Source organism: Hylobates moloch, unplaced genomic scaffold (genome assembly GCF_009828535.3).
Source record: "Hylobates moloch isolate HMO894 unplaced genomic scaffold, HMol_V3 SCAFFOLD_10, whole genome shotgun sequence".
Lineage (NCBI taxonomy): Eukaryota > Metazoa > Chordata > Mammalia > Primates > Hylobatidae > Hylobates > Hylobates moloch.
The window spans coordinates 30,924,610-30,949,714 of record NW_026652285.1 but is presented as its reverse complement, the minus strand read 5'-3'; the positions used below and the strand labels follow the sequence as shown (position 1 = coordinate 30,949,714).

Below are 25,105 nucleotides of genomic sequence, written 5' to 3'. Positions count from 1 at the left end.
AGGAAAGACCTACAGATATTGACAATAGAGTTTGCAAAATATTGTCCAACGAGATCATCCTACAGTGATGCTGATGGTGGACAAAGCCCACACACAGCTCAATAAGCTTTTATAATCTCCTACTTATCAACAGGAGCAGACAAAGAGGAAACATCTGAGGAAAGCATCTAACAGAAAAATTGATGATGTCTATGAATTCTTCTAAATGACTGTTTTGTTTGTGTGCGTGTATCTGTGTTTAGTGTGTAAGTGGGTGTATCTGAGTGTGTATGTATGAATATACACCTATATGTGCATCTATGGGTGTATCTGGGTACACAGGGGTGTGTGTGTGTGTGTATGTGTGTGTGTAAAGCTCGGAGAAATGCTGAGTCACGGGACCCATGTACCCACATCTCCCACATTCTGCCCTCCACCCACATAGAAGTGTGGCTGTGCAGGATCTGCTCACAGAACAATGTCAGCTGGGCACAGTCGATCCCAGAAGCCCCTGAGCAGAGAGGTTTTGAGGATGGTTGGAGCACTTGGAGCAACCAGGTCTCAGCCTTGGCCAAGAGAAGGGCCAGGTGTGGTGGCTCATGCCTGTAATCCCAGCACTTTGGGAAGCCAAGGTGGGAAGATCCCTTGAGTCCAGGAGTTCAAGACCAGCCTGGGCAACATGGTGAAACTCCATCTCTATGAAAAATACAAAAATTAGCCAGGTGTGGTGCACATGCCTGGGAGGCTGAGGCGGGAGGATCACTTGAGCCTGGGAGGTTAGGGCTGCAGCCATGATGGTATCACTGCACTTCAGCCTGGGTGGCAGAGTGAGACTTTGTCTCAAAAAAAAAAATCATAAGGATCAAGTGTGGGTGATAGCATCACTGTCCCAGCACCTCACTGCCCGTTATGAGGAAGAAGCCCTATCCAACTTTGCTGGGTGTCCCACCCCTGTGACCCAGCTGCCTTTTCAGACCAGCTGCCTGCAGATACCTGTAGGTCTACAACTAACTTGTCATTCAGCCCTCAGCTGAGGAAAAAGGGGCCCCCTAGGGAGGCCCTGATCCAGGCTTCACAGATCTAGTCAGACAAGAAGTGACAGGGTAAGTTAAGGTGAACCGCAAAAAGCAGAGGGGCCCAGGGCCTGGACCAAGAACAGGAAAACTGTCAAGGTAGGATGAAGACCAGGCCAAATTGAAGGTCAGGGTCAAAGGCAACACTGGTGTCAGGGCCAGAGCCACAGCAGAATCAGGGACAGGCTGCAGTCAGGAAATTACTTTTTTTTTTTGAGATGAAGTCTTGCTCTGTCGCCAGGCTGGAGTGCAGTGGCACGAGCTCAGCTCACTGCAACCTCTCCCTCCTAGGTTGATTCTCCTGCCTCAGCCTCCCGAGTAGCTGGGACTATAGGTGCTCGCCACCACGCCCAGCTAATTTTTGTATTTTTAGTAGAGACAGGGTTTCACCATGTTGGCCAGGGTAGTCTCCATCTCTTGACCTCGTGATCTGCCCACCTCGGCCTCCCAAAGGGCTAGGATTACAGGTATGAGCCACCACGCCCAGCCGGGAATTACATTTTAAAGTGGGTGCCCCTCTAGCACTGTCCTTCATTTTCTTTAAGATGCTAGATTCCCAGAGAGCCTTTCCTGTCCAAGACACCTACATAAGGCAGCCAGCTCCCAGGGTAGCCCTCTTTTCTGAGACTGGGGCCTGATGCACTGTTGGCAGAGACCCGGCCCTGCTCCCAGGCAGCATACAGTCTAGGAGAAAAAGGACAGGTCTATGTAGCTCTGACCTTCATGAGCTCCCCACCAGGAAATGGCAGAAATGAGAAAGTCGGAAAACTACTCTGACGTAAGGCCACCGCTTGGCTCCAAGCCCCAGCGTTGGATGAAATGAAAGGAGGAAAGGGTGATTCAGACAAGAGAACTGTGCAGAGGAGCCAAGGCTAGCATGGGAATCCCTCTGACATGGGGAGGGGGGTTGGGAAACCCACCTGGGCTGACCTTCTCAAGAGAGGCTGGATCTAGTTCCAGCAAGACCCCAGGGCTGGGGTCTCTGTGCCCCTAACCACTTCTCCCCTCTCCCCTTGCCCAGGGTCTGACTCATACCATGGAGAGACATGTGGATCCCGAAGCCCTGCAGAAGATGGCCAAATGTGCCGTACAGGACTACACTTATAGGGGGTCCATATCAGGCCACCCCTACTTGCCTGAGAAGTATTGGCTTTCTCAAGAGGAAGGTAAGGCCTCACCCTTTGCTGACCCCTAAAATGACCCCCAACCTGAACCCAACCACCTAGATCGTGACCTCCATCCTGATTCTTTTTTTTTTTTTTTGAGACGGAGTTTCGCTCTTGTTGCCCATCTGGGTGCAATGTGCAATGGCATGATCTCAGCTCATTGCAACCCACTTCCACCTCCCGAGTTCAAGTGATTTTTCTACCTCAGCCTCCTGAGTAGCTGGGACTACGGGCATGTGCCACTAGGCCCAGCTAATTTTTGTATTTTCAGTAGAGATGGGGTTTCACCATCTTGGCCAGGCTGGTCTCGAACTTCTGACCTCAGGTGATCAGCCCGCCTCAGCCTCCCAAAGTGCTGGGATTACAGGCATGAGCCACCATGCCCAGCCTTCATCCTGATTCTATGTCAACTTTATCTCCACCCATGACCTAGATTTCTTCCCTAATCACCCCCCACTCCCAACCACCTGACCTGACCCTGGCCCTAGAGGAGATGACCTAGGCCCTGCTTTTTGGGGTTCTTGTCGGTGGAAAAAAAAAAGCTAGAAGGGCCCTGGGTCCCATCCTTAGAGAGGTGGAGAAAGGATTAACCTCCCACAGACAGATCCCTCCAAGTGCATTCCAGATGCCATCTCCTCCCATCTTCCCAGCCACCCTGCTCCCATCAGCTCCTTCCATCTCTCCTGCATCCCTCTGCCCCACCACACCTCTTTCCCTCAACCTGGAACCTTCTCTAGTTTCTTCCCAACTAAAAATTATCTCTTGCTCCTCTCCTCAATAGCCTAGGTTCTTGGAAACATGGTCCATACTCACTGTCTCTATTTGCTCACCCTTTCTTATACCTTATGAGAAACTGTCTTTCTCATTTGCTTGGATGTCTATAATCTGTCTGGCTGTACATTTGGAAAGAGCCAAGTCTGGTCTTATTCACAGCTGTGCCCCTCCATCGAGCACAGCGCCAGGCTTCATAAGTCTTTGTTGAATGGACTGAGAATTCCCAGTGGAAGTTGGGAATGTGCATCTCCTATGATGAAACAATAAATTGCTCTTGCGTGGCTCTGATTACCAAATCCACAGGACTCTGCAGTCTTTACCCTCTGAGACCTTTACCCTCCTAGACCAATGAATTGCACTCTTCTGACCACCCTCTACTTGTTTTGTTGTTGATGTGGTTTTGTATGTTAATCCTCCAGCACACACGCTATGACCACACTCTACTTCCTGAAACAACTTCCTCCTCAGCTTCTCTGATTCCTCCCTTTCCTGTGCATCCACCATGGAAACATGGGGTTCCTCGGGGTGTTATCCTGTACCCCCTTCTCCCCTTGCTTCTCCTCCAAGGCCATTTGATTTAACACAAGGCTTTAATTACTGACAGCTTCAAATCCTAATTTCCAGATTTGTCCTCTCACCAGAATTCCACTCTTCTTCATATGCTTATAGTCATCTTGACCTGGATGTCCCCAAACACCTGTTTCAGTATGTGCAAACCTCCATCCCCGAACTCCAAATCCCAGCACTCCACCCCTCCCCTCACACAGCCGCTCTTTGCTAGGGCTTCCTCCACACCGTCTCGCATATGTATTCTTTCAGACTGTTGGATCATGGAGGGCCTTGTAGGACAGGCTTAGGTGACTGGGGGCTAAGGTGGACAAACCCTATAGGGTTTTAAGTAGGAGAGTGCCTTGGTCAAATTTTCATTTGTGAAAAAGTACCACAGCTGCTATGTCAAGGCTGGATTATAGGATTTCAAAGGTGAGGTAAGGATAACAGTAGAATAATCATAATAGTTTTTTATGTGCCAAGCATCATTCTAAATGTCTTACATATACTAACTCATTTAAACCTCACAGCAACCCTGTGAAGTAAATAGTACTATTATCCCCATTTTAAAGTTGGAGAAACTGAGACACATCAAAATTAATTAACTCGGTCAGGGTCACACAGATAATAATTGCAAAACTGAAATTTAAACACAAGCAGTCTATCTGCAGGATAGGTATCTATTAACCAAGACATTATATTGTCTAGGTATCTATTAACCAAGACATTATATTGTCTCCTGGTTAAGGTGCTGCGAAGATATGGAAGTGAGATCATGGGGCACTGGAAGAGGAAGTAGATTCAAGTTATTTATTTATTTATTTATTGAGACTGAGTCTTGATCTGTCACCCAGGCTGGAGTGCAGTGGCATGACCTCGGCTCACTGAAACCTCTGCCTTCCTGGTTTGAGCGATTCTCATCCCTCAGCCCCCTGAGTAGCTGGGTTTACAGGCGCACACCAACCATGCCCAACTAATTTTTGTATTTTAGTAGAGACAGGATTTTGTCATGTTGGCCAGGCTGGTCTCGAACTCCTGACCTCAAGTGATCTGCCTGCCCTGGCCTCCCAAAGTGCTAGGATTAGAGGCATGAGCCACCTTGCCTGGCCAGATTCGAGTGATTTTGGAGGAGGCAGAATAGGTAAACCTTAGAGCCTAGAGTAGAAGATAAGAGAGAGGGAGGAATTGGGAAGAGGCCCCTTGTCCAGGCTGGCTGATTCAAAAAGGGTAGTGGCAGGATGAAAAGTGGCTGGCACAGTGGATCCAGACTAAACTCAGAAGGTTGCCTTACGTGGGACATGGGCTGCATCTCAGTGTTTAAGACAAGTGTAGGCGCGGCTGGGCTTGGAGTCTGGCTTGAGGACAGTCTGTGAGGGTCAGCTTCGTGCTGGGAATCGGAAGAGAAACATGTAGGGGATCTCAGATCCTGGAGTAGAGTAAGAAGTAACACTATTTGACATCTCCACCCCTATTATCCAGCAGACAAATGCAGCCCAAACTACCTGGGCAGTGACCGGTACAACACATGGAGGATGGAACCTTACAACAGCAGCTGCTGCAACAAGTATACCACCTACCTTCCTCGGCTGCCTAAGGTATCTGTTGCACCCAGCACAGATGCCTGGGGACTGGGACATGCATACCCCACCACCTCCCAAACCACAGTGACTGATATTTCACCATTAGGTCCTCATTGCTTTCCCAACGAATGCCCCAGGGCTCTTCCCCTTCTGTGAAATAATTAGAGTTTGTATTTTTTGCTTTTTTTTTTTTTTTTTTTTTAGATAGAGTCTCACTCTATCACCCAGGCTGGAGCGCAGTGGCGCAATCTTGGCTCACTGCAACCTCCGCCTCCTGGGTTCAAGCAATTCTGCTGCCTCACACTCCCGAGCAGCTGGGATTACAGGCATGCGCCATCACATCTGGCTAATTTTTGTATTGTTGGTTGAGACGGGGATCTTGCCATGTTGGCCAGGCTGGTCTTGGACTCCTGGCCTCAAGTGATCCACCTGCCTCGGCCTCCTAAAGTGCTGGGATTACCGGCATGAGCCACTGCACCTGGCCGGGTTTGAATATTTTTAGTTGAAAAAGGAACCCAAAAGTGGGGCTGGGCTAGGCCCCTGGCTCTCAATCTCTGGGGATTGGGTGCCCTGGGCCCCAATCCCTGGCTGGGCTCTGTAGGGACATGGCTGGTGTGCACTCCTTGATATACTACCTTTCCGAAGCTTGCCAGCTGGCCCCTCCCCCATATAGTCTGGCCTCTGTGATACTGGGGCTAGCCAAGGAGTCAGCGATACAATGAATCTCCCTGCTCCACCTTCTCCTCTTTTGTGATGTGAGCACAGACGGAAGGAGAAAGACCAAGGCTACTCAATGGCAGTGCAGATACAGGAGAGTCTTCCGAGGACATAGGAGAAGGTCCAGCCACGGCCGCAAACTCAAGGGCACCTGAGAGGACCCAAAACCAGAGCCGGGGCTCTTAACTGCAGGCTGATGGCTGACCCTGGGTTGACGGAACCCTTCTGAATTAGAACTTCCTCAAGAATCAGAATCTTTCACAAGTTCTCCACGGAATGGACAAGCAATATTGAAAACCCCTTATTAGAGAGACACCCAGACACAGCTAAACAGAGTCAGCTAGACAAAGAGGGGTAAAATCAAAGGCAAACGCTGAAACAGGGTTGTCACAGGCCCAGGAGCCAAACCCCATCCACCTTCAGCCCTTCCCACCCCACCCCGCCCCTGTAGGCGGTGTAAACGCGTTGCCCGGCGACAGCCGCCAACACAGAGCCCTGGAGAGGTGGGGAGTTGCTGAAGGGCGGGAGAAGGTGCCGCGTGGTGATAGGTCTGGGTGTTCTGGGAGGACCCCTAAAAGGGAGCAGCTCTGCCAGGTCAGAGCTTGAGGTAGCATGTGTGCCGCTTCCAGGAGGCCAGGATGGAGACAGCAGTTCGAGGAATGCCCTTGGAATGCCCTCCTAAGCCGGAGCGGCTCAATGCCTACGGTAAAGAGTGGTAGTGGGGCGTTGGAAAGAACGGGTGGAGAGGGTTGGGGAAGGCCGGGAGGAGGGCGAGACGGGTACCTGAAGGACGGGGAGGAGGCCGAGGGTCCTGGAGAGGGTGGAACCTTGAATCTATCCGTCTCGGCTTTTGTCTCCGCCTCACTCTGTCCGTGACCCGGCCTCTTCCCATCCCTGTGCATCGTCTTTGGGTCTCCTGCGCTGGGGACCCGCGGGCGCAGAGCGCGAAGTGATGGTGAACATGCTGAACTCACTGTCGCGGAACCAGCAGCTGCCGCCGATCACGCCCCGATGCGGGTGCGTGGACTCGCTGCCCGGCCGCCTGCCCTTCCATGGTTACGAAAGTGCTTGCTCGGGCCGCCACTACTGTCTGCGCGGGATGGACTACTACGCCAGCGGGGCGCCCTGCACCGACCGCCGCCTGCGGCCTTGGTGCCAGGAGCAACCGACTGTAAGGTTCGCAGGGCTCCGCCTGCCTCAGCGGGGCTCCACCCCACACAAGCCCCGCCCCAGAACCCCGCCCCCTTCCAGCCCGGCCAGCCTCCGTGCAGACCCCTAGCCTGCTCTAGCCCCGCGCTGCACGCTCTCGAGGCCCCGCCATGTCCCGCCCTCGGGCTCCAAGGCCTGAACTAACAACTGAGGCGGGAGAACCAGCACGAAGGTTACTCCAAGTGCCCAACCCCTGTCCCTCTCAAACTGGGCTCAAGGTCAACCTGGCCTCTCTATATGCTCTGGAGGTCCCGCCAGAGGGTTTCTGAGGAAGAAACCCCGCACATCAGTCGCATCCTCTTCCCCCATCTCCTTGGCCCTGCCCCCTTTCCTGGACTCCTGGCCCTAGAGACGCAGGTTCTAGCCTGTGGAGTGCCCTGCGTTCTCAGAAAAATGTCCTCTCTTGCTGGTCCCCCGTCACCGTCGGTAGTGGGTGCGGTCATTCCTGGGGGCTACGTGAGCCAGGAAATGGTGACCACTTTACCAGAATGGCTCTGGCCTTCTCGGATCCCGCACCACCTGCGGAGGTGGGCACCCTCGCGTGTTACTGCTAAGAAAACTGAGGCCCGAGCGCACAGCTGGAGCCCAGACTGCAGCTCGGCATTCGTCCTGCACCAGGCGGCAGCCAAGCCCGGGAGAACTTTGTCCGCGTTAGCCCAGAGAGCTGTGCAGTGGGGGTCCATAGTGATCCTCCGCCCCTCTCCAGGCCGAGAGAGCCTGATTCATTGTGCAAGACTGAGTCTTATCCCTCTCAAGGACATAGGGTAGTGGGAAAGTGTCTGAGCCTCTAGGAAGCTCAGAAACGATGCCTCGTCCTAGTGCTGGAGAAATTGCTGTCCAGTGGCGGGGATCCGGTAGTTCCAGGTCCTCAACGCCCGGAGCCCGACCTTCCCCAGGGTGCAAGCGCTCTTCCCTCAATGGCAGAAATGAGGCCCTGCCAGGAGTCTTCCAAGGGGGGTTCCCGAGTCGGTGCTGCAGTGGGGGTTTTGATGGGTGAGGAAGAAGGAGAGGAGGATTTCCGAGCCTTGGGACGGACACCTGAAGCGCCGCCCAGGGACTTGGTCTAAATCGGGGGTTGAGAGTCAAAAGGCCCAACCACTCCCTGCTCGCGGCTTCCTCCTTCTCCAGATGTGTACCTCCCTACGAGCACCGGCCCGGAATGCAGTGTGCTGTTACAACTCCCCCGCCGTCATACTACCCATATCCGAACCTTAGGTAAGTCTAACGCGCGCACACTCATTTGCACACGCACCCTGAAGGCTTGGAGAGACGGGGCTGGGGGAGGATGGCTGGTAGATGGGATGAGAACGCTCCGCGGTGCACTGACAGGCACATACCACCAGGGGGAGCTAGTGCTATGGAGCGGTCAAAGGTGGTAAGGACAGAGGACCTTAGGAGAGGGTTAGGAGGCCGGTATTGAAGGGGTTACAGGTTGGCAGTGGGCTTACAGCCAAAGGCGTTGGTTCAGAGCTTGAAGTAACGAGTAAGAAGTCGATGTTAAGGAGGAAATATTGGGTATCAGCAACTTAACAGTTCTAAGGTCAGAAGGTCAGTATTGGAACCCAAGGTCAGTGCTATAGGCAAAGTGTAGGGATAAGGTTAGCATTGCAAACTGGAGTCAGATATTCACTTTGACATACGAGGATCCAAAAGGGCTGACCCATCTCTTCCTGTAGATGGGACACAAGTCACTTCAAGAAGTCTGGTGGTCCCCAGAGAAACAACTATGTTATCCATCCTGAGTTCGTGTCTGAGACCTATCCCGACTATCGTTGCTGGTAGAGCCTGGGCTTGTTGGGCCACGGGGGCAGAGCAACAAACAAATAAACTCTTCACCCCCAAAGCCTGCCTCCTGTGTCCTTACCCAGCAGGATCTGGAAGTGAAGGGCCAGTCACTCAGGCCTCTACCAAACCCCTTCAACTGAGATGCAATTTTTCTCAAAGTCACCCTTCCCTGGGCCCTTCCAACCCCATCATCTCAGTACATCCCTGAGTGCCCTCCTGACACAGAACAGTAGCCTTATATGCAGCTGCTGTCCTCCTCCCCTGAATCCCAGAGCCCAAACGGGTGGGTCCACCCTGCAATGCAGGCAGGAGCCATCTACTTTCCACCCCACGAAGACCCTCCAGCTAATATTTCTTCAGTATGCTCCCAAACTTAGATGCCCTCCCACTCATCAGAGGACCCAGAATCCTTCCTTCCACAGTCAAAGCCCTATCCCTACACCCAAAGCTCTTGATCTCTGCTTCCCGGAGTCCCCATCACAGCCTCCCAAAAGCCTCTCTGTGCTCAGACACCCTTGCTGCACAAGGGGTCAAGTCCAATTCCAAGTCCAACTGGTCAAAACATAATTTTGGAGGGTCTCATGACAAAGAAATTTCAAGTTGCAAAACAAAGCCCTGTTTCTCTGCCCCTCAGGGAGCAAGAAAGGGCCATTCTAAAATCTCTGTGATCTTCAGTATTTTTATTTCTGCATCAAATTGATATGAAACCAGCTGGGTGCAGTGGCTCACACCTGTAATCTCAGCACTTTGGGAGGCCGAGGCAGAAGGATCACTTGAGCCCAGGAATTCGATACCAGCTGGGGCAACATAAGGAGACCCCTTCTCTACAAAAAAATTTAAAAATTAGCAGGGTATGGTGGCACACACATGTGGTCCAAGTTACTCAGGAGCCTGAGGCGGGAGGGGATAGCTTGAACCAAGGACATTGAGGCTGCAGTGAGCTATGTTCACACCACTGCACTCCAGCCTGGGCGACAGAGCGAGACCCTCTCTCAAAAAAATAAAATAAGACCGGACGCGGTGGCCCACGCTTGTAATCCCAGCACTTTGGGAGGCCGAGGCAGGTAGATCACCTGAGGTCAGGAGTTTGAGACCAGCCTGACCAACATGGTGAAACTCTGTCTCTACTAAAAATACAAAATTAGCCAGGCGCGGTGGCACGTGCCTGTAATCCCAGCTACTTGGGAGGTTGAGGCAGGAGAATTGCTTGAACCCGGGAGGCGGAGGTTGCAGTGAGCCGAGATCGTGCCATTGTACTCCAGCCTGGGCAACAAGAACGAAACTCAAAAATAAATAAATATAAAAATAAAAGAAAATAAAAGAAAAGCAATGAAACCTCAGAGTCTTGCCCAGCCCCCGGGGAGAGGGGCATGGCCGGGCACGCCCACTTTCCCGCAGCTTGGGCATTTCTAACTAAAGGCTGTAACTTAGGAGGAGGGGCTGGACCCTATAAATAACTAGTCTGGGGTGGCGGTCTGGGAGGCGGGTGACGTTGCAAAACACCAAGCAGAAACCGGTCTTCTCAGTCCCTGACCTCGGACACTGCTGGTTTGGTCCGGTGGGAGCTGACAGCTTGGACTCCCGGCGGGCTGGAACTACAGCTCCCTCCGTGGGGCCCTTGATTGGAAGCACCCTGCACTGGGCGCTGAGATACTCGCGGAATTCCGCCACCACTTTTCCTATGGAAAACTGAGGGCTTGTGAGAGCGTTATACCGATATGGCCTCCACCTGCCCAAACAGGGAAGGAAGGAATTCCAATGGCCAGCTCTGCTCCTTTACCCTGCAGCTCTCTCCCTCTCATCCTCATTCCAAACCTAGCCTAGAGGTGCAACAACCCCAACCTTCCGCAGCTGCTCCTTTCTGCAGAACTACATGTCCCAGCAGGCCTGGGGCCGAGCCCCGCCTGCTTGCGGGTTAGCAGTGACCGAGCAGGGGCGGGCCCGCCGCGGGAGTCGGAGCCGCGGGGCGCAGGACTGAGCAAGCCTGAAATGCCAGGGGCAGAGCACACAGCGGTGGGAGGAAGGTGGGGCTGAGGGGCGGGGCCACAGATCCGCCTGATAACCTGGGAGGAGGGGTCGAACGTCAAGGGCAGGGCTGGACTCTGAGGCCCCAGGCGAGACTTGATGACTGGGGCGTGGCCAAGGAACCCCAGGGCGGGGCCCGAGGAGGGGCTCGGCTGTGCCCTGCCAGACAGAGCCCCGCGCGACGCGGCAGCAGCTTCACTCTGGTTCAAGCGCAGGGGATCGGCGGGAAGCTCCTTCACCCCTGCTTCTGCCGGGCTGTAACTGCAATGGGTGAGCCCAGCGGGAGGGCTGTGGGGGGTGGGGGGCTGCTGAAGGAGCACTATTCCTGAACTTTCGTTCCCACCGATGAATGGGTGGAGCGAGCCTGAACACCTGGGCCCATCCCACGGCCGCGATTCCCGTGGGGCGACAGGTCCCTTGACCTCGGTCGGCCCCTTCGGACAGTATAGCCTTCGGGTGGGGTGCTGAGGGCGGCTGTGGAGTATTCCAGGCTGTGTAGGCAGTCACTCGATCCCCGCGGATCCCGTCGCCCGGGCAGGAGAGGGAGATGGGCCGGATCGAGTTGCCTTTGACATTTCCATCCCCCCTGGGAACTGTGTCCAACTAACGATTCTATTTGGAATGGCCTCCCCTCAGTTGAGTCGGGCGGGGCCCTCCCCTTCAGACCAGACTAGCTGTGGCAGCCAAAACTGAGGTTGAGTGTCCAGTGGGGAGAGGCTCAGCAGGGGCAGAGCCCAGGGAGACCCGCCCTGCAGACTCCACCTGCTAGCACTAGCCTTGGGTTGACTAGATGGCGGAGGCGGCAGATTACAGAGGTCTCTGGCACCACTGTTAACACCGGAACCACAGACTTCCTCCCCCAAAGCCCCAGTACCAGATGCCATTAAAATTGCCCTCTTTGCTGCCCTCGTGGTGCTCGTGGTCCACGTGGAGCAAGCAGCAGCACCAGCCCTTGGAAAGACAGGCCTCACCATGCCATGTCCATCTGATGGAAGCTGGTCCCACCAGCTCAGCCCCAGGGCTCCTTTCTGCTACTGCATTCAGGCAGCCAGGTCAGATCATTATCTCCCATCTCCTAAAACTTAACACTGCAGAGAGCTAGGCTGGGATTTTAGATCCAGGCAGCCTTGCTACCTGGCTAACTTCAGACAAGTTCGTTTTTCTGTTTGGGCCACGTTTCCTCATCTGTAAAATGGACACTGTAGCTATGTCTGCTGTTCCACATTGTTGATAGAACTGGATGCTGTGGTGGCATTTGGGACACTATCATGGTGTCTGGGGTGGGTGGGTGCCCAGGCCTGTGGGCTTCTGTCTTTCATCAAAGAACTTCAGATCCCAGAAAATTAAGATTCTCAAAACATAACTGTTGGAAAGCGCTTTTGAATCCACCTTGGTGGCCTCTTCCTGCCTCCAGGGCTCATGAGATAGGCTGACTTCATATGAAAGTTTTGAGGATGAGGAAGTCTCTCTCCTCTTCAGATACTGACCCTCTCTCTCCTTATTTCCTTGGTGCCCAGAATAGGGCTTTGGTTATCTTGAATGAATGAATATAAACTCGCAGGTGTGATCTGAGCCACCTAAGGCCTTCTTTGGGTTCTGCTCAGCTTGAGGGCATCAGCTAAAGGCCACTGGCTGCATTTTCCAGGAGGTGTTTTCTAAGCTGTATCTATATAGGAACGGGGAGGAAAGCTAAGTCGTTGTAGACTGAGAGAAAGGGAATAAGAGTCTGTTCCAGACTAGCTAGGGCTGACAAGCTTAGGCAGCTGGGGGCAGAGGGCACTGAGAATGAGGCCCTGAGCTAGCACGGTGTGGGAAGTGCCTATGGGAGGAGCTGTGTATTGACATTTAGGATCAAATTCTGCTCCACACCTTGCATTCTTGCATGGGGGAGGTGAAAAACCTGAGTAGTTCCGGCATCTCGTTGGAAGTCCCTGGGGACTTACAGACAGACACTGACATCTGGGAGCAGGCTAATTACTGTTTGCCGGTCTCCTTCTCTTCTTCCCCCGAGCTGCAGCAGTTGGGCAACCAACTGGCTGGCTGTGTGTATGCCCATGTGTGCACCTGGGTGGTGCTATTTCTTTGTTGGACTCTGCTCTGAAGCCTGGGACAGGAACGGTCAGTGGCCTTGAGTGGCAGAGTAGGACACACCTCTTCCCCTGAGCCTGTGTTTCCCTGTAGTCATATCTTTACTTTTTTATTTTTATTTTTTGAGATAGGGTCTCACTTTGTCACCTAGGCTGGAGTGCAGTGGCACAATCTCGGCTCACTGCAGCCTCGACCTCCTGGGCTCAAGTGATCCTCCCACCTCAGCCCCCCAAGTAGCACCAAGGGACTACAGGTGCACACCACCATGCCTGGCTTTTTTTTTTTTTTTTTTTTTTTTTTTTTTGTATTTTTGGTAGAGACAGGGTTTCACCATGTTGCCCAGGCTGGTCTCAAACTCCTGAGCTCAAGCGATCTGCCCTCCTTGGCCTCCCAAAGTGCTAGGATTACAGGCATGAGCACCGTGCATGGCCTCATATCTGGATATTTAGCATATAGTGTGTCAGAGTTTATGTGTGTTAGTGGTAGTGGTGGGTGTCTGATCCCTGGAGAGCAGGTAGGTGGAGGAGGTGCGTTGGCCCAAGCTAGGTGGGTGAAATCTCCTGAAGCAGGTGGCCTAAAGGATTTAGCTTGGGGAAGGAACGAGCTTGGTAATCACAAGATAGGCCTGGCTGGAAATGGAATCAGAACGGTAGCTGAGAACACATCATGCCTCGAGCCTCCAATGCAAAGCAAACACTTTAAAATTTCATCATGGAAGTAATGAGCAGCTCTCAAAGCTAGGGACAGATATGGCTTGATAAGTGCTTTAGAAAGATCACTATGGTTGCCGTGATCAGAAGGCACTGGTGAGAAAGAAGTTAGAGTCAGAGAGGCCTGTTGGGGGAAGCGTTCAGTAATACAGGGGAGAAGTGACAGTGCCCAAACTATGACAGAAACAGAACAGTGGGTGAAACAGAGCTAGGAAGTAGCTGGCCCACAGATGTGGTGCCAGGAGCAAAGCAGGAAGGCAGGCAGGGGAATGGATGTGGTGATGGATGATGGCTGACAGCAGGGTGAGTTTGAGGGCAAAGAGAAGCAGATGTGAGAAACAACTGGCCCCCCATGCCAGGCTCCTGCCCCAGGCCCTAATGTCTGAACCCAACTCTACCTCCCTCCAACCCAGGCCCTGGGACTAAGTCTGGCTTTGGGTGTCTTCTTTAATCTCCAGACTTCATCAGGCTTTTGACTCAGGATAAAAGCGCATTCCTGAGCTGTTCTCCCTTCCTCCCTCCTCTCCTGCTCTGGGGACAGGGAAGCTAGCCTACCGCCCTGTTAAAAGTCTCAAGGGGGACTGGGCGAGGTGGCTCACGCCTGTAATGCCAGCACTTCTGGAGGCTGAGGCAGGTGGATCACTTGAGGTCATGAGTTCGAAGCCAGCCTGACCAACATGGTGAAACCTTGTCTCTACCAAAAATATAAAAATTAGCTAAGTGTGGTGGTGTGCGCCTTTAATCCCAGCTACTCGGGAGGTTGAGGCAGGAGACCCGCTTGAACCCAAGAGGCAGAGGTTGCAGTGAGCTGAGATCACGCCACTGCACTCCAGTCTGGGTGACAGAGGGAGACTCCATTTAAAAAAAAACAAAAAAAAAGTCTCAAGGAGCTGGCTGGACAATCCCTTCTCCCACCCCGACCATCCACACCTCTAGGAGAGCAGGACTTTTCTAGTTCCTTCCCTGTCTCTTCAGCCCGAACGGCCCCATGTGTGATCCGGGGAGGCCTGGCTTATCCTGTGATCCTGGAAAGCTTCCTGACCCTCTCAGGGTTTGTTTCTCCACTAGGAAAATGAAGATGCGTGCCATCTCCCAGTCACATGCGCCGCCCCCCAGTCACAGAGTCCTAATTTGGACAAGCATTAGGTCCCATGAGAAAGGGTGGGTTAGGCATAGATTGTCCTGGTAAGGGTCTCACCTTTGCCACTCTTCAAGCCCTCAGGTTCCAGTATTCACCTTCCCAAAGTATACACCTCCTCTTAGCTTACGGCAGCAAATGGGAATATCATGGGATGAGCTAGCTCAGTTCCATCTCTCTCCTCCTTTCAGAGCAGGGTGAGATGAGCTCAGTCAGATGGCCCCACGGCCCGCTCCTTTCTTAGCAGCCCACTAATGCTCCAGAACCCTCAGGAGAAGAGCCAGGCCTACCTCCGCCGCCGCCGGCCTGGCTGCTACGCATACCGTCAGAACCCCGAGGCCATCGCAGCCGCAGCTATGTACACCTTCCTGCCAGACAACTTCTCGCCTGCCAAGCCCAAGCCTTCCAAAGAGCTGAAGCCGTTGCTGGGCTCCGCGGTCCTGGGGCTGCTGCTTGTGCTGGCCGCGGTGGTGGCCTGGTGCTACTACAGCGTCTCCTTACGCAAGGCGGAACGACTTCGCGCAGAGCTGCTGGACCTGAAAGCTGGCGGCTTCTCCATCCGCAACCAGAAGGGAGAGCAGGTCTTCCGCCTGGCCTTCCGCTCCGGCGCGCTGGACCTCGACTCCTGCAGCCGCGATGGCGCCCTGCTGGGCTGCTCGCTCACGGCCGACGGGCGGCCGCTGCACTTCTTCATCCAGACTGTGCGGCCCAAGGACACGGTCATGTGCTATCGCGTGCGCTGGGAGGAGGCAGCGCCGGGCCGGGCCGTGGAGCACGCCATGTTCTTGGGTGACGCGGCGGCCCACTGGTATGGTGGCGCCGAGATGAGGACGCAACACTGGCCCATCCGCCTGGATGGCCAGCAGGAGCCCCAGCCGTTCGTCACCAGCGATGTCTACTCCTCCGACGCCGCGTTTGGGGGCATCCTCGAGCGCTACTGGCTATCTTCGCGCGCGGCCGCCATCAAAGTCAATGACTCAGTGCCCTTCCACCTGGGCTGGAACAGCACGGAGCGCTCGCTGCGGCTTCAGGCGCGCTACCACGACACGCCCTACAAGCCACCCGCCGGCCGCGCCGCAGCGCCAGAGCTGAGCTACCGAGTGTGCGTGGGCTCGGACGTCACCTCCATCCACAAGTACATGGTGCGCCGCTACTTCAACAAGCCTTCAAGGGTGCCAGCACCCGAGGCCTTCCGAGACCCCATTTGGTCCACGTGGGCGCTGTACGGGCGCGCCGTGGACCAGGACAAGGTGCTGCGTTTTGCCCAACAGATCCGCCAGCACCACTTCAACAGCAGCCACCTGGAAATCGACGACATGTACACACCTGCTTATGGCGACTTCGACTTCGATGAGGTCAAATTCCCCAACGCCAGCGACATGTTCCGCCGCCTCCGCGACGCCGGCTTCCACGTCACGCTCTGGGTGCACCCGTTTGTCAACTACAACTCGTCGCGCTTCGGCGAGGGCGTGGAGCGCGAGCTGTTCGTGCGCGAACCCACGGGCCGGTTACCCGCGCTGGTGCGCTGGTGGAACGGCATCGGCGCGGTGCTCGACTTCACGCACCCAAAGGCCCGCGACTGGTTTCAGGGACACCTGCGGCGGCTGCGCTCTCGCTACTCCGTGGCTTCCTTCAAGTTCGACGCGGGCGAGGTCAGCTACCTGCCGCGGGACTTCAGCACCTACCGGCCGCTGCCGGACCCCAGCGTCTGGAGCCGGCGCTACACTGAGATGGCGCTGCCCTTCTTCTCGCTGGCGGAGGTGCGCGTGGGCTACCAGTCACAGAACATCTCCTGCTTCTTCCGCCTGGTGGATCGCGACTCTGTGTGGGGCTACGACTTGGGGCTGCGCTCACTCATCCCCGCGGTGCTCACCGTCAGCATGCTGGGCTACCCATTCATCCTACCCGATATGGTGGGCGGCAACGCCGTGCCCCAGCGTACAGCCGGCGGCGATGTGCCCGAGCGCGAGCTCTACATTCGCTGGCTGGAAGTCGCCGCCTTTATGCCTGCCATGCAGTTCTCTATCCCGCCCTGGCGCTACGACGCGGAAGTGGTGGCCATCGCGCAGAAGTTCGCCGCCCTGCGGGCCTCGCTTGTGGCACCGCTGTTGCTTGAGCTGGCGGGCGAGGTCACCGACACGGGTGACCCTATCGTGCGCCCCCTTTGGTGGATTGCGCCCGGCGACGAAACAGCTCACCGCATCGACTCGCAGTTCCTTATTGGGGACACGCTGCTTGTGGCCCCGGTGCTGGAGCCGGGCAAGCAGGAGCGCGACGTCTATTTGCCCGCCGGCAAGTGGCGCAGCTACAAGGGTGAGCTTTTCGACAAGACGCCGGTGCTGCTCACCGATTACCCGGTCGACCTGGATGAGATCGCCTACTTTACCTGGGCATCCTGACCCAGCCCAGGGCCCGGTAACTGCAAAGCCCCTAGCCTTCATGCAGACCCTGAACCCTGCGTCACATCACACTCGCACCATGTACTCCCAGGAACCTCCACCTCTATACCACCCATTAGGTGGCTGCTGACTTAAATGTGCTGGAACCAGCTGCCGAAGGTGGGGCCTGGGGAGGGGGCACTGAAGCAATCTCCTGCTCCGACGCACAATCCTTACTGTGCCCTTTCAACCCCCACACTCACACCAATCTGCAGAAACCTCTTCCCTGGGGTGGAAGCCAGAGAGCTTAGAGGAAAAAGGTCAGCTCTGTTCCTGTTATACGTGGTTCGGGTTTAAAAGCACAAAGAGAAACCTTTCCATCCTGGCTTTCGTGGCCATCTTTGTCCATCTTAGGTGGGGACTTGATCTTATTTAAGGTCTCCAAATAGCCCCCACCACACTTAGAAAGTGTGCTTTCTTAGTGTTAGAAGCCAGGCCCTGAGTCCCCAGCACTCACCTGAACTGTGGCTGATTTGGTCCCAGTCCAGCTGGGGAGGTGTTTGGCTAACTGACAAGGAGGCAAGAGATCCCCTCTCAGGGAACAGGAGGACTGGGCTTAGCACAGGGCCATCATCGTGTTCCCTATTTGTGAACAGACTCCTAACACTGCACTAACCCATTTGTGTACATACATGGGATCAGCCCTGGGCCAAATGTGCCTGATGGGAACAGACTTGCAGGGCCATGCAGGCCAGACTTTGTGCCTTAACTCAAGAGTGTGCGTGTGTGTGTGTGTGTGTGTGTGTGTGTGTGTGAGAGAGAGAGAGAGAAACACGCATCATGGGTCCGTGATCTGTGAAATGAACACAACCTCTCTGAGGCTGGATAACCTGGAGGAAGGGGTCATGGAGCAAATGTGAGGCTCTGATTGCTAAGCCAGCCTCCTCCCAGGTGGTTTCCCCAGGACTCTAGTAGGAAATAAATAGCCCTTTCAAGATTCCTCAGCTGCCTCACCCCCTGCACATGTGCCTGGGGTGTGGCCTAGAAGGGAGTGATGTTCTTATTCTGGTGGTCTGTGCTTCTGAACACAGGCTACATGCACACACTGACAACTACCAATAAACAGACAGGGGAAGGTCTTTCATCTCAGCCATTTTCTCTCTTTTTTTTTTTTTCCCTAAGATGGAGTCTTGCTCTGTCACCCAGGTTGGAGTGCAAGTGAGCTTACTGCAACCCCCCCCTCCTAGGTTCAAGCGATTCTCCTGCCTCAGCATACCGAGTAGCCGAGATTACAGGCATGCATCACTATGCCTGGCTTTTTGTATTTTTCAGTAGAGATGGGGTTTCACAATGTTGGCCAGGCTAGTCTCGAACTCCTGACCTAGTGATCCACCCACCTTGGCCTCCCAAAGTGTTGGGATTACGGGCATGAGCCATCACGCCAGCCATTTTCTGTTTCTAAGAAGAGCAACCTCAGCCGGAGTGAGTTTTTTGTGACTTTGCAGCTGAGTCTGGAGAAAAGTGGCATGCCAGAGCGGGTCGGTGGGAAACAGGGTGAACTTTAGCTTCCATCAACAGCTCTGGTAGCAAAACCAGACCCCTACCCCCTAGAGAATGCATCCGTTTCCCCACCTGATATGGTTTGGCTGTGTCCCCACCTAAAACTCATCTTGAATTGTAGCTCCCATAATTGCCATGTGTTGTGGGAAGGACCCAGTGGGAGATAATTGAAATATGGAGGCAGTTTCCACCATACTGTTCTGGTGGTAGCGAATAGATCTCATGAGATTTGATGATTTTATAAGGGGTTTCCCCTTTTGCTTACTTCTCATTCTCTCTTGCCTGCCGCCATGTAAGACGTGCCTTTCTGTCATGCTTGTGAGGCCTCCCCAGCCACGTGGAGCTGTGAGTTCATTAAACCTCTTTTTCTTTATAAATTACCCAGTCTTGGTTATGTCTTTATCAGCACTGTGAAAATGAACCTATACAGTAAATTGGTACCAGTAGAGTGGGGCGCTGCTGTAAATACCCGAAAATGTGGAAGCAACTTTGGAACTGGGTAACAGGCAGAGGTTGGAACAGTTTTGAGGGATCAGAAGACAGGAAAATGTGGGAAAGTTTGGGACTTCCTAGAGACTTGTTAAATGGCTTTGACCAAAATGCTGATAATGATTTGGACATGAAATCCAGGCTGAGTTGGTCTCAGATAGCGATGAGGAACTTGTTTGGTACTGGAGTAAAGGTGACTCTTGCTATGTTTTAGAAAAGAGCCTGGCTGCATTTTGCCCCTGCCCTAGAGATTTGTGGAACTCTGAACTCGAGAGAGATGATTTAGGGTATCTGGCAGAAGAAATTTCTAAGCAGCAAAGCATTCATGAGGTGACTTGGGTGCTGTTAAAAGCATTCAGTTTTAAAAGGGAAACAGACCATAAAAGTTTGGAAAATTTGCAGCCTGATGATGAGATAGAAAAGAAAAACCCATTTTCTGAGGATAAATTCAAGCCCCCTGCAGAAATCTGCATAAGTAACAAGGAGCCGAATGTTAGTCACTAAGACATGGGGAAAATGTCTGCAGGGCATGTCAGAGACCTTTGCAGCCGTGCCTCCCATCACAGGCCTGGAGGCCTAGGAGGAAAAAATGGTTTTGTGGGCCAGGCCCAAGGTCCCCCTGCTGTGTGCAGCCCAGGGACTTGGTACCATGCATCCCAGCTGCTCTAGTCATGGCTAAAAGGGGCCAAGGTACAGCTCAGGCCTTGGCTTCAGAGGGTGCAAGCCCCAAGTCTTGGCATCTTCCACGTAGTGTTGAGCCTGCGGGTGCACAGAAGTCAAGAACTGAGGTTTGGGAACCTCTGCCTAGATTTCAGAGAATGTATGGAAATGCATGGATGTCCAGGCAGAAGTTTGCTACAGGAGTGAGGCCCTCATGGAGAACCTCTGTTAAGGCAATGTGGAAGGGGAAGCCCCCACACAGAGACCCCACTGGGACACTGCCTACTAGAGCTGTGAGAAGAAGGCCACCATCCTCCAGACATCAGAATGGTATATCCACTGACAGCTTGCACCATGCACCTGGAAAAGCCACAGACACTCAGTGCCAGCCTGTAAAAGCAACCAAGAAGTAGGCTGTACCCTGCAATGCCATAGGGGTGGAGCTGCCCAAGACCATGGGAACCCACCTCCTGCATCAATGTGACCTGGATGTGAGACATGGAGTCAAAGGAGACCATCTTGGAGCTTTAAGATTTAACTGCCCTGCGGGATTTCAGACTTGCATGGGGCTTTTAGCCCCTTCGTTTTGGCCACCTTCTCCCACTTGAAATGGGTGTATTTAGCCAATGCCTGTACCTCCATTGTATCTAGGAAGTAACTAACTAGCCTTTGATTTTACAGGCTCATAGGCGATCAGGACTTGCCTTGTTTCAGATGAGACTTTGGAATGTGGACTTTTGAGTTAATGCTGAAATGAGTTAAGACCTTGGGGGACTGTTGGAAAGGCATGATTGATTTTTAAATGAGAGGACATGAGATTTGGGAGGGGCCAGAGAGAGAATGATATGGTTTGGCTGTGTCCCCACCCAAATATCACCTTAAATTGTAGCTCCCATAATTGTGGGAGGGACCTGGTGGGAGATAATTCAATCATGGGGGCAGTTTCTCCCATACTGTTCTGGTGGTAGTGAATAAGTCTCACGAGATCTGATGGTTTTTTAAGGGGTTTCCCCTTTTGCTTGGCTCTCATTCTGTCTTGCCTGCTGCCATGTAAGATGTGCCTTTTGCCTTCCACCATGATTGTGAGGCCTCTCCAGCCACATAGAACTGTGAGTTCATTAAACCTCTTTTTCTTTATAAATTACCCAGTCTCGGGTATGTCGTTATCAGCAGTGTGAAAACAGACTAATACACCACTCCTCTACCTTCTTTATTTCCTCAGTGTGGAAAATGCCTGATGAAAGCTTTGGGGCCCTCAGAGATGCACAACTCAAGTGCTGATTCTATCACTCATCTACCAGCTCTGTGACCTTGAACAAGCTGCTTAACCTTGCTAAGCCTCTGTTTTCTCATATGTCAAATGGTGATAATAATGCCTACCTCCCGAGGTTGTTGTAAGAATTACAAGCACAAATGTATGTAAAGTGCCTGGCACAAAGTAGGTGCTCAATAAATGGTAGCTATTATAATACTATTTCTTGTTTTATTGATTAAAAACAAGGATCCTTCTAGAACCCAGCTCTCAGCCTGGATGGCTTTCTCTGGGCCTGCTGTGACACCCCATCCCCAGTCCTCTGCACATAGCACCCAGTTGAACTCTGAGTTTGTGACCCAAAGGACACTGTAGTCCAGGAGAAAGGCAAAAAGAGAGATACCTCAAGGTGGGATGTCAGGAGCCAGGATTCCTGGGTCCCTGGGAGATGGAAAGTGAATATAGTTTCTCTCCTTTTCATCAAGTGTCTACCATCTACCAAATGATACTCACTGATAAGCCTCCCCAGACCCTGGTGTCCAGCCATGTGCTCTGGAGTAAGTGTAGAAGGAGAACCCCAGGCTGGGCCCTGGAAAGTTCCTTAAATGGCTGGAGAACATGACCCACATTTGAATGGCTCTCCAGCTTTCTATGCAACCTGAAACCAGTTTACCTAACCTTGGTTTCTTCATCTTTAAAATGGAATTTCTAGGATTCACTGAGATGTGTATAAAACCCTATGCAGGGGGAGGGGGGAGGAATAGCATTAGGAGATATACCTAATGTAAATGACGAGTTAACAGGTGCAGCACACCAACATGGCACATGTATACATATGTAACAAACCTGCACGTTGTGCACGTGTACCCTAGAACTTAAAGTATAATAAATTTAAAAAAGGAAAAAAATAAATAAAACACTTATGCAAAAATTGGCAAAGAGTAAATGCTCAATAAATGGTAACTCCTATGAACTATTATAAACAAGGAACAAAGAGAGAAAAGCCTTGGCTAGAACCTGTATTGTCCAATATGGTAGTGAGTAGCCACATATGGCTTCTTAAATTTACTTCTAAAATTAATTAAAATTCAGTTCTTTAGGCACATTAGCCACACTTCAAATGTTCAACAGCCATATGTGACTAGTGGCTAATATATTGGACAGTGCAAATTATAGAACTTTTCCATAGTTGCAACAAGTATTATTGGACAGCCCTGGACCAAGCAGTGTGTGACATGGGGAGGAAGAAGATAATCTGTGAGGCTTCCCTGGAGGAGGAGTACCTTTTAGAAGGGCATTGAAGGCAGGCAGGAGTGTCTGACAGCCTGGATGGAAACCAGACTGCACACCTTGTCTGGCCAAATTCCACCAAACTGGCCCTTGGCTTGGAATCTGGTTTCTTGTCTGGCTTCTGCCATTGACCCCATTAATCACAAAAGCACAGATGAACAAACTGAAGCTCTGAGAGAGGAGGGTATTGGCCTGAGGTCATATGGAAAATTAGTAACCACAGCTGCACTAGAACGTTGGTATCCTGTTTCCAGGGATCTAGAATCTCAGACCCAGAACTCACCCCCTTTCAACAGCATGGCCCATCCCAGTGTGTATACCTCCAAGGATGGGAGCTAGCTGAAATGTGCATCTCTGAAGCTGCCACCAAGTGGGCCTGATTCTAGGCCAAGAAGTGTTTCCCCTTTCTCCATTGATGCTAAAAAAAGATTCAAGTAATTGGGAGGGCATGCTGAAATGTGAGGATTCATGAGGATCTTTCTTGGAGCTAGGGAAAGAGAAAAGAACTGGGCTGCCAGCTATCCCTATCCCTAATTTACCAGGGTGCCAGGAACTCTGGCTCCTGCCAGCCTTGTCCAGTCCCTTATCCCTGCACATTCCAAATTTATCTCTCTCTGCACATCTGGATCTGGGTGGGGGCGGGTGCTGACCCTCCCCTGTGGAGCTTCCAGCAGCCTTGTCGTAGCCAGAATTCCTCACTGGTCTCCCCTCTACCCCTGGGCTGGTGGGCAGTGGGTGTGATATGCATAAATGGGAACTCCCTTCTTCAGGAGTAATGGGGATGAACTGAATGGCCATTGCAGGAAGCCTGGGACCGGAGCCTAGGCTCCCATTCTGTGACCTTCTGTTCCCGAGAGTGTGTCTCAGTTTCCCTTCCAACACTATATGAATGGGTTGAGCCCCAGCCAAGCCTGCTCTATGAGCCCAAGCTATGGGTTTTCTGGGAGAGTTTTTGTCATTGTTTCCCCAGATTTCTGACCCTGGATCTGGCTCCAGAGCAAATCTTATTCTCCTGGTTCCCCTCACCAAGTACTCTGGTCCTTTCTCCCCTCCCTGAGTAAGGGCCAATGTTGACCTCTTTGTCCCCTGGCCACTATCCCACATCAGACCTAATCAATTGGAGCCTGGACCACTGTAGTGGTCTCCTAATCCTTTCCGCTCTTGGACCCGGCAAACCACCAATCCACACAGCAGCCAAGGAAATCTTCGTGAAATTCAATCATGTCATTTAGAAAAAAATCAAAGCTTTGGTATTCAAAGCCTCTGTGATCTGGCTCCTTTTCGCTCCTCTGTCTCTGCTTCTGTGAGGGAGACACACACACACAAACACACACACACCCCATCATATTTTGAAAAGCATTTGAAGAAATGCTACCTTTTATTCTGGAAACAGCTGTACAACCATCCCTTCCAGGAAAGGTCTGTGCAGACTCAGCCTTGAAGAAAAATGCAGTGGCAACTGCGTGGTTTCCTTTCCTGCCATTGTTCGACTCAGTGGGGCTTCTGCTGATACCCTACCCTCTCCAGACACACCCCTGCTCCCAAGGAAGCAGCCTGCTTTTTATCTTAAGGCTAGTCCTGCCCAAGGATCTTTCCAGCAGCTTGAGGGGAGGGTAGAATACTTGGCCTTATGTGGTGAGCCCTGGGTTGCATGGCTCCAGGGTTGCGGGGAGGTATGGGAGAAAACAGAAGAGGAGGCCCCGTTCTGGGGAGCTCTCAGTCTAGAGAACAGGAAAAGGTTGTGCCTCTTGTGCTCTGTATTCTTGTGCTGTTTTTCCCTCTCAGGCCCCTTTTCCCTCCCCAGGGAGTCTAGTTGAGAACTTCCTATTACATAATCCCGAGCAGGATGGGGGCGGGAGGGGACAGAAAGTGGATTTGGTGGGGACTGAGGAAAGGCAGACAACTGGTCTCACTGAGACTGGGCTCCCGTAGCACAGCTTCAAGAGGGCAGCAGCAGGGGGAAGGGGGAATGGCACTTCTAGAAAAGAAAGAATGAGTTGGGCCAAAGGCTAGATGGCTAGAGGTCAGAGCCTCTACTCCCCAAACATAGGGGCCTCACTTGGGGTCACATATCTGCACAGGAATTTCAATTGAGATTCTACCATTATAACTTCATTCCTTAAAGTCTTCAATTCAGCAAACAAGCACTTTCAGTAAAGGTGTAAGGCACTGTTTTTTAAGGTCAAAAGGGTATTTTGGTTTTCTACTGCCTCTATGAAATGCCACTAGGAGGTAAAAGTTTAAGACCACCCTGCTGGGGAGAGGATCATTTGACGCTGCTTCACCCTGAGCAGTGAAGGGGTAGTGGGGAAACAGGTGGTGCTCCAGGCAGATCCTCTTTTGTGTGGGTGGGAAAATAGGATGAGTGGTTATTAGGGAAAATTTCTAGGAGGAGATGCTCTGGAGCTTGGAGGGCTCCCGATTGAAGGGGAAATTGAGGTCTCAGCCCCACATGTCCCGTCATAGGTGAAACCACATCCGATACAAGGAGGTAAGCTACCCACCTTCACTGACTCCCACAATATTTACCTAGTTGCCTTCCCTATCACCCAGCCAGAGTCCACCCCACAGGGGCCAGAAGAGGTACATAGTTCCTTGCACATTTATCTCTGTGCCTGAGACATCACAAGAGATATTGGCCACTTTCTAAACCTTACAAACCTTGGGGGCCAGAACCTGGCTG

At 52.6% G+C, this 25,105-nt stretch overlaps 2 protein-coding genes across 8 annotated transcripts in view; both read left to right on the top strand.

Moving 5' to 3' along the window:
* The window catches only part of SPMIP6 (sperm microtubule inner protein 6), a 31,907-nt gene extending 10,577 nt beyond the window's left edge, over nucleotides 1–21,330 (top strand). Inside the window, exons 1-7 of one of the 7 annotated variants that reach the window (XM_032163999.2) lie at nucleotides 1,497–1,519; nucleotides 2,074–2,218; nucleotides 5,021–5,136; nucleotides 6,468–6,543; nucleotides 6,780–7,014; nucleotides 8,176–8,262; nucleotides 8,724–8,890. In XM_032163999.2, coding sequence (XP_032019890.1) covers nucleotides 2,089–2,218; nucleotides 5,021–5,136; nucleotides 6,468–6,543; nucleotides 6,780–7,014; nucleotides 8,176–8,262; nucleotides 8,724–8,829 — 750 coding nt within the window. In that variant the 5' untranslated portion in view covers nucleotides 1,497–1,519; nucleotides 2,074–2,088 and the 3' untranslated portion in view covers nucleotides 8,830–8,890. Of the gene's footprint in view, nucleotides 1–1,496; nucleotides 1,520–2,073; nucleotides 2,219–5,020; nucleotides 5,137–5,886; nucleotides 6,193–6,467; nucleotides 6,544–6,779; nucleotides 7,575–8,175; nucleotides 8,263–8,723; nucleotides 8,891–21,102 lie in introns of those variants that run through there. The other 6 variants (XM_058445487.1, XM_058445486.1, XM_032164003.2 and 3 more) reach the window with 6 other exon arrangements.
* MYORG (myogenesis regulating glycosidase (putative)) lies at nucleotides 10,873–21,109 on the top strand. Its single transcript, XM_032163995.2, has 2 exons — nucleotides 10,873–11,127; nucleotides 14,985–21,109. Exon 2 carries the CDS (start codon nucleotides 15,048–15,050, stop codon nucleotides 17,190–17,192), a length of 2,145 nt encoding a protein of 714 aa, XP_032019886.1. The 5' UTR covers nucleotides 10,873–11,127; nucleotides 14,985–15,047; the 3' UTR covers nucleotides 17,193–21,109.
* Nucleotides 21,331–25,105: the final 3,775 nt, after the last annotated feature.

Excerpts from the sequence above, each read along its gene's own strand:
- MYORG (XM_032163995.2), top strand. The coding sequence starts at position 15,048 with ATGCTCCAGAACCCTCAGGAGAAGAGCCAGGCCTACCTCCGCCGCCGC.